Source organism: Hydra vulgaris, chromosome 09 (genome assembly GCF_038396675.1).
Source record: "Hydra vulgaris chromosome 09, alternate assembly HydraT2T_AEP".
Taxonomy (NCBI): Eukaryota; Metazoa; Cnidaria; class Hydrozoa; order Anthoathecata; family Hydridae; genus Hydra; species Hydra vulgaris.
The window spans coordinates 17,750,676-17,760,000 of NC_088928.1; the positions used below are offsets into that span (position 1 = coordinate 17,750,676).

Consider the following 9,325-nt stretch of genomic DNA (forward strand, 5'->3'; position numbering starts at 1 on the left):
ATTGGTGATTATATTGCTAGTAGTGTAGAAGAGTTTTTAGTTATTCTGGTTGGCTTATTTATGGTGGAATAACATTATGTTGAAGAAGAGTACCTATAAAATATTTAATGTTATTTGAAGCATGTCTCAAACATAATGTCTGGTAGTGGATCTTGTTACAAACACCCTTTCCAAGGTTTTCGAATTTATCAGATTTTAAGTGTAATAGACTTAGTGGTGGTAGCTTCATCAAGTTCAATAAATAAAATACAGACTATATATACAACATCTAAAAGATTATCTAAAGACTGTTTGCGAAAACTAATATGAATTTGTTTTTAATTTGTTTCTCAACTTTGAGTGTTATGATTTTAACCTTTTAAGGACAGAAGGACATATTTGTCCTATCCATTACATTCTATTAAATACACATACCGCCAAGATTTTTTTTGTTTTTAAATAATTTAAAAAAGAAAGTCTGCTTCTCACAAGATATTTTCATTAAAGAAGGATTTATTTTAAAACTTTGCTCTAAGAAGACATGCTCTCCACTTTTAACATACTCTCAAATTCTTTATTAGCTATACTTTCGTCGACTATCAGGTATAGCTTGCATGCAATCAGTTTCAATATCTATTGTCTTAAAAAAACTAAATTGCATATTCTTAAATTTTGAAAAATTTCTTTATAATATATATATATATATATTTATATATATATATATATATATATATACATATATATATATATATATATATATATATATATATATATATATATATATATATATATATATATATATATATATATATATATATATATATACATTTGTTAAATTTGATAAAAAAGGCTGCGTAACCAGTGGGCTCTATATTTCCGTGGGACGCCCAGAGCTCCGTAAGACATCTAATGAACGCTCCAAGAACGACGCATGCCCACTGGGTATAAACTTTTTATTCTAAATGTATTTTGATATAATTATATAGTTGCAATATTTCGCTGATCTGTAGCGGTCACCCCCCTCGGGTATGACCGCTATAGGTCAGCAAAATATCGTAAATATATAATTATATCAAAATATACCTAAAACAAAAAAATTTATACGTAGCCTTCTATATGAAATTCAACATATCGTAAATATCGTACTACAAGTATATGAATTCAATATATATATATATATATATATATATATATATATATATATATATATATATATATATATATATATATATTCGTAAGTAACAATAAAAAATGTAATTATATATACTTTACTAGAATAGTAACTAACTAAAAAAAAAGATTCTAGTTCATTCGTATTTGAAATACTTTCTCTCGAAAAAATATTTCATATAAGAACATTTTTCAAAAGATTACAAAACAGGACATTTTCTCACATAAAATAAACATTACAAAAAATTCATTTAAAAAATAGAGACGATTAATATAGTTACTCGTTCAAAAAAGGTTACTCACTTCACAAACTCGTTCAAAAAAGGTTCTTACTTCCCAAACTTTACTAAGAAAAGATTTACTTTTACAAAAAAAAGAATGAAGAAGGGAAATTATTCTTTTAAAAAAATGTCAAATGAAAAACTCACAAATGTTAAATTGAAACATAAATAGAAAAAACTAAAACTTGCAAATAAGTAAAAAAAATCTTATTAATAAAGAAGAACTGTTGAAAGTTTTATCTTTTCCATATCTTTTTTTGCATAAAAAACCACCTTAAATTAGAAAATTCCCTGTTAAAGACAAACCAATTTCGCTTTTTTCTTAACAAATTGCAAATTCAGGGATAAGAATAATAGCATGTACAGTTTTGAATCGGAACAAAATAAAAATATTTTTGTTGTGCGAAATACTCCTTTACGTAAAACTTAGTTAAGAAGGTTTATCTTTTGTTATTCGCTTTTAAAACCGGACCGAATATGATACGAACTAATCATACTTTTAAAACCGGACCGAATGTAACTAAAGAAACAAATTACTCATACTTCTTCATTAAATAAGATAATAAGACTGTCTTTCAGAATTTACGAAAAATTTATTATTATTATTATTATTATTATTATTGCCCATTATATAAATGTGCTTTCGTTTCTCACGTAGTTCTAAATCACCATAAGGTATTTTTTGCTGAACACTTCAACCGTTAATGGTTTGCATTTTGCATAATTAACACTGAGGTTTCTTACTTATCTAAAATTAAAATTTTAAGAATAAAATACAAGTTTGTCTGCCGATACCTTTTTTATACCTGGTTTATATTATAGTTTGATAAAATAAAATAAATTTCCTTTTTACTCAGTATAATTTATAAAAACATTAATTTTTAAAGTCATTTTATATATATCATTTTTTATTTCAATTTAATTTATTTTCAGTGTTTTAAAAAAAAAAGTCATCACCATCACCATTATCCTTATCACGGGTTCAACCTTGGCATATTTTCCACTTACACATTTATACGGCTTTTTCACAGTTATTGAGATCACTATTGAATAAATGTTGATATAAAAAAATAAGCTTTTTTTTGATTCTAATTATATAAAATTGATTATTTTTCTTATGTTTTCGTATATAAGCAGTATGGAAAGGAAAGCTTTGTGTTGCTTGGCGGAAACTGAAACTAATAAAAATTCTTTTAAAAATCTCGTCTTTTTGTTAAACCCATTTAAATATAGTATAAATAATAAATTTCTACATCAGTTATTGCTTGAATTATTTACACAATTTTATAATGATTTGATGAAAAAGAAAATGATCAGAAAAATGTAAAGAAGTTATTTGTTTGAAGTTTTTTGGTTTCACTAACATTTGATTGCTGATATCCTGACAATACTATAGATCTTTAGAACTTTTGTGAAATGGTTTTGAATAAGGTTTTAGATAAATACAAATTTAATTTTTTCATAATTATTCTTATATTTGATGACATATAAATAAAAAGAATTTTGTCAACTTTAATAATAAAAATCAGTTTAATTAAAAAAAACATTTTAAAACTTAAAGCAACTTACAAATTCACTGTATCGTAGCAATAATATTATGACTTTTTAAATAAACTGCAAAGAACAAAGCTATATCAACACAATTATTAAGCAAATTTTAGTGAAACTTTGTTATTTTATTTTTAATTGAAAAAAAATTCAAAATTCAAACTTTTTATGATTTTTTTAAAAGGGATTTCTTCTTAAATGCGTAGTAAATATATGCTTCAGATTATAATATCTTAATCTTTTATTACGTAAATTTTAACAACTTTTCATTGAAACAGTGAAAAAACAAAAACTTGAACAATTATTGTTTTTTATTATTAAACTGGGTCATAAACTTTGAAGCTCATAAACCAGTTTAAAGCGTGCGTTGAAACTTTGAAAATATGGTTTGGAGTTTTATTGACAAGGTGAATTTCGTCGAATAACAGTTTAGTTACTAAGACTTCCTATTTTGCTCACTAAATTGTTAAAATAACCAAATCTAAATTTTTGGGCAGTATCAGTGGCGGATCCAGCATTTTTTGGTCTTTGAGATAGCTAACTTCCAGACATGGAGCAAACTCCAAACATTTATATGTTTATACTTATGTCAAATAAGGATGCTTTGCAAAAAATTGCGATGATTGGAGGCTGGGAACAAAAAAGCCCCAATTTTTGTGCCCCCCCTGCCCCAAACGTGAGAGCAACAAGTTGATAAATTATTTTTTGTACTGTTTTTAACTAGACTAATATTCATCGATAAATTTTAAATTTCATAGTAAAATATTTTAGCTTTCAAAAATTATGACCATATAAAGTTTAAACCCCCCTCAATTTGAGGGGGTTATAAGTTTTATATGGTCATTATTTTTAAACGCTGAAAGATAATACTATGAAACTTAAAATTTATGGATGAATATAAGTCTAGTTGAGAGCAGTACAAAAAATACTTCATCAACTTGGTGCTCTCACGTTTGGGGCAGGGGGGGGGCACAAAATTTGGGGCTTTTTTGTTCCCAGCCTCCAATCATAGCAATTTTTTGCAAAGCACCCTTATTTGATATAAGTATAAACATATAAATGTTTGGAGTTTGCTCCATGTCTGGAAGTTAGCTATCTCAAAGACCAAAAAAAGCTGGATCCGGCTCTGAGTATCAATAACATAAAAATAAGTTATTTAGCTTTCGATTCCTTACCTTTTCTAACAATTTACTAAAAGCTGTTGCTACCATGATGTTCCTGAGATTACATCCATTTAACATTTTTTATACTTCTACATCAAAGATGTATCAGTAAACAAAGAGCTGAATTTATCGAGTTTTCTTATTTTATTTCAATATTCCAGGGTAGTGGTAAAACTTTTCCTATCATATTTTGACAACTCTTGCGCATAAATAAAAATATAAACAGATCAACATCAACTCGCAATATTTTGTATATCCTAAAGTATATTTTATTAAATACCTTTTAGGATATATATCCTAAAAGGTACGTAATAAAATATCCTTTAAGGATATACAAAATAATAAGAGTTGATGTTGGGCTATATATATTTTTATATACACATTAACATTTTTATATTTATTTATATTTTTATATTATATTTATTTATATTTTTATATTATATTTATTTATATTTTTATATCATATTTATTTATATTTTTATATTATATTTATTTATATTTTTATATTATATGGTTCAGATTTGTCATATCACCTAAAGACACAGCTGAACTGTTTGCAAAGAACTTTTTTATCAATATTATTTCTTGATTCCACTAGTTGCGTTCTACTTGATATTGCCGAGAAAGCAGGTTGATTCATTGCTTGACATACGTATGCTTATAAGTATATGCAAGTTTTTTTTTTCCACCATCTTCGCTTTCAACAAGGCTGCAAGCAACCACTATTATATTAAATTGGAAGTTACTGGAAGAGAAAAGATGAAAATTTTATGAAAAGCAAAATGAAGGAGGCGAATTCCAAAGATGATGTTTGAGGAAAAAAACTAGACGAGTAAAAGTTTTTGGAGTACTCAGAAATAGTAAAAGGATGAGACTTAATTGAGGTTGGCTGCAAGAGTAGGTCCAACTATGTTCACAATGCGTTTTTGCTCCTTATCTAAAAGAAAAAGGGGATCATTGGAAGATCCACCCCAGATATTGCAACAGTATTCCATACAAGGACGGATTTGTGATTTATAGAGATAAAGAATAGAATCCGTAGTAAGAAAACGGCGAGCACAATAAAGAGATGCAACCTTAGCAAATGCTAATTTTGCAATTGATTTGATATATGGTTTCCAAGAAAGATCGGAAGTAAGAGTTAATCTTAAAAGATGAAGAGTAGATGACTTGTCGAGTACAATACCATTCATAAATATAGGAAGATCTAAATTATTGCGGTAACGATTGGCTGAGAAAAAGTTGGGTTTTATCTGAAGTTCACTAGCCACTGTGAGCCCCATGCTGTAGCAGAAGTGAAATCAATTTCAAGCTCAAATGCCCCTTCAAAGCGATCAGAGAGTGTTGGCTTCTTAACAAGACACGAACAAATGGTAGTATCATCAGCAAGCTATGCCATCTTCCATGTAAGAATATCTGGAAGATTGTTAATGTAAATTAATAAGAGTATAGGCCCAAGGATAGAACCTTGAGGAACACTTGAATTTACAGGTAATGAAGAAGAGCTCTGTCCATCGAGGACAAATTTTATACTACGATTGGAATAGAAGGATTCAATAATCTTAAAGATGTTACCTGATACACCTTAAGAAGAAAGCTTATGGAGAAGACCAGCATGCCAAACTTTATCAAAAGCTTTAGAAATTTCAAGAGTGATAGCCTTAACCTCGCCACCTCTCACCTCTTACCTCTCACCTCTCACCTTAATGTACGATAAAACCTATCGGTTATTACTGTTAGCAAATTGGCTGTATAATGAGAAGATTGAAATCCATATTGATGATCAGAAAATAAGTTATTTGATTCAGGAAGAGAGATTAAGTGTTTGTTAATTAAAGATTTAAAAACCTTGCTTATGATAAGTAGAATTTTTGAAAATAGAGATTCCGAAAAACAAGACTCCAATAAGCACTTGTTAAAATGGTTTTGAAAGTATAAACAACAGCTCCGGAGAACACTTGTGCAAGACTACAAAAGGTATGTTGTCCGGACCACAAGCTGTAGAAGAGTCTAAGTAGCAAATCACTTTAGATTCAGAAGCTGGAGTAATACGAATGTCGAGCAATGGATTAACCTGTTTGTCGGCAATATCAGGTAGAACGCAATTAGTGGAATCGAGAGATAATATTAATAAAAAGTTCTTAGCAAACAGTTCAGCTTTGTCTTTAGGTACGATAACAGGGGGATTCTGATGATGAAGAAGAATGAAATAATAGTTTTAGAGAGATTAAACCTTGATTAGAAGCACGTAAGGTTAAATGTGGAGAAACTGAGCTCTGACTAGAATCAGAAACAAAACATAAGTCGATTAGAGAAAGTAAATGATTCGGGTTGTCAGAAAAATGAGTTGGAAAGTTGACTATGCGAGTAAGAGATTAAGAAAGGCAAAAGTTGTGAAGCTAAACGCCTGCAGAGTCAATGACACTAGAGCCAAGCCATTCAGTGTGATGAGCATTAAAGTCACCAACAACAACGATATTGGCTAAAGATGGACAAAGAGAGAGAGCTTGGTCAGTTTGATCAAAAATAACATCGAAAAGAGTACAGTCTTGAGATGAAGGAGAGCGATATAGAACAAAGAGAAAGCCAATAGAGTGAATTGGTGCTAAACGAAAGCACATAAAAGAACAGTCAGTGGATTTAAACCTAGTTTCCCGACAGATGGGTAATGTGGAAGTATAAATGTTATGTTGAAGTTATGTGGAAGTATAAATTTATCGACAAATGTTTACAAATAGTGAGAAGATAAATTAACTGAGACGTTTAAAGAAATTAGAAAAGTGGTAAAAGTAGCGATAACCTCCAAGTAAATGATAACTTCCCAGCAAATGATAACCAATAACTAGCCAATATTTCCATGTCGGAAAGTTATCGGCCTGCTATTTATAGCGGCCAATAATGGTCTACTAAGTAATCGGTGAGCAAAACTCTAATAAAACGCTGAAAAATGCCTATATAGGTCCACAGCAAATCCACTAAACAATGTTTGCTTGGTATTTTTTATATAAAATAATGTGATACTAACATGGAAGATTTTTTTTACGATAAAAGCACTAATGATTTTAATTTATGATAACTATGTTAAATTTATTTATAAAGCTTAATTATGTTAAACCTATGCAAAAATTAGGTTAATCTTTGATATTGATAAGAAATATAAAAAATAATGCAACAAACTTTAAAACAGACTCTAACTTTTGAAAACCTAGTTGAAAAGTATGACAAAACTTTTTCAAAAAATTGCAAGAACTGCGTTTGCGTGTGTTTATTTTTGGATCTTTGCCATGCATGCTGTGTATTCACACACGTGACATCAATTGATGACAGTACATTAAACTGTATTACTTTGGTAATTAATGGAGCAATTGATGGATATACAGTAAACTTTAGGGGTTATATATGTAAAAATGGCTTTTTGTCAATAAAAAATGGTATTGTATTAAAATGCAGTTATCATTTTTAATTCAATTTTATTTTTAATAAAAAATAACAAAGTGTAGTTAGAACTAATCTTATCTTCATAAATATACTCTTTAAAGTTATACAAATATCACGTGATTACATTAAATAAATAGCATAAAGGTAATTAAAAAACTAAATAAAGTTACAAATTCTTTTGTGTTTGATCTCCAGGTTTATATCCTTTAAATAAAAATGCAGGTTTATCATGTTGGTATCCGTTTTCATAGTAAGTATTGAATGATTTTCTTGATTCGTCGGATGGAGATAAAACTGAGTGAAAATTAACATCACGACCAACTTTAGGTCCTGGAAAAATGAAAGGAGCATAGTGATTTCTAGATTTGACTTTCAAGTCTGCTTGGTTTTTAAATTTGTTATAATCATAAACTTGATTGGTTTGATATTCATTTTCTAATTCGCTAATGTCGCCATCGATTTCATCAGTATCTTCATCGTCGCGAAGAGGCAATGAGTTGACAGACAAAACCACGTAGATATTTAAAACCAGAAATGCATAGAACACGTACATTGTTAGTTTATTTATTTTTGACATTTTTAACTTCGTTCTTTACTTCTTTATATTTATGTGTTGACAGTTTTTCAACTAGCAAGATCGATTTTCTGTTTCTGATTGTTTCAATGTAAGATTAAGAGAATTTAAAGTCATATTTTTAATAAATAATAAAAAGCTTTTGCTATAGATTCTATTGTGTAACTTTGTTTCCTCCAAAAGCGAAATAGAACTCATTGTTTCAGGAAGGAACATTTATTGTTAAAACTGATTTCCTCCTATTGCATATAAGGCAACCTATAAAAATACGCACAATGAAAAAAATGATTTTCAGGAAATTAAAAAAACAGTCTCGCCTCTGAACACGATATTAATGTTTGTTATTATAAAATATTACAATTTGCATCTAGACGTCTAACTCATTTAATATAAAAGCTTACTTTTAACTTTTTGCACATTATAATAAAATATTTAACCTTTGGCAAAAAAGTTAGTTTCATTACCTGTTTACAGTTTGTTTGTTTATTTGTTTGTTTGTTTTTTGCTTATCTTCCGTCTACTTTTCTTGCTTGGATTCTATTTGTTAATATTGGTCAAAAATGCTACTGTTTAAAAGAAAAACATTTTAGTTATAACTTTGGGATTAGTTGTTTAAAATGCTCGATTTAAAAAAAAATGAGTCAACATGACATTAAGTTACGTATATTTTTTAAAAATTCAAGCTTGTTTTAAATTCGTTACCTTAATAAAAAATAAATAATTTTGTAATTTGGTTAAATTTTATTTTTTTTTTCAAAAACCCACGTGTTATTTATCTGAATGTAATTCATTATTAAAATATGTTTTCGCCGGCTTCCCTCATTACAATAAATAGAATACGAAATGATAATTCAAAGTAGCGACAAACAAAGACGCTCACTTTGTAATAAAATATAATTGAGTTATTAAACATAAATAACTTTAGATTAGCGGTAAAAATAAAAATTAGCTATTCCACCTCTTTATCTTGCTCATTGGAATCAACTAAAGATTACAAATAAAGTTATTGTCGGAAATATGCTAAGTTGATGACGAGATTTAATACGGAATGAATAGAGGTTAAGCAACTAAATGATGATTAAGTTTACAAGAAGTTAACTATAATCATGTCATAAATTAACATTGAAAAAAAAAAGGTTTCTTTTTTCCAAACTTTTTTAACTTGAACTATT

General features: G+C 28.2%; 1 protein-coding gene across 1 annotated transcript; it reads right to left on the reverse strand.

Moving 5' to 3' along the window:
* Window positions 1–7,638: 7,638 nt before the first annotated feature.
* On the reverse strand, window positions 7,639–8,255 carry LOC100192232 (uncharacterized). Its single transcript, XM_065804916.1, has one exon. The coding sequence runs from the start codon at window positions 8,154–8,156 to the stop codon at window positions 7,746–7,748; it is 411 nt and encodes a 136-aa protein (XP_065660988.1). The 5' UTR covers window positions 8,157–8,255; the 3' UTR covers window positions 7,639–7,745.
* Between the last annotated feature and the right edge of the window lie 1,070 nt (window positions 8,256–9,325).

What these genes read in the sequence shown, in the direction of transcription:
- LOC100192232 (XM_065804916.1), bottom strand. Translation starts at nt 8,156, where the DNA reads ATGTCAAAAATAAATAAACTAACAATGTACGTGTTCTATGCATTTCTG.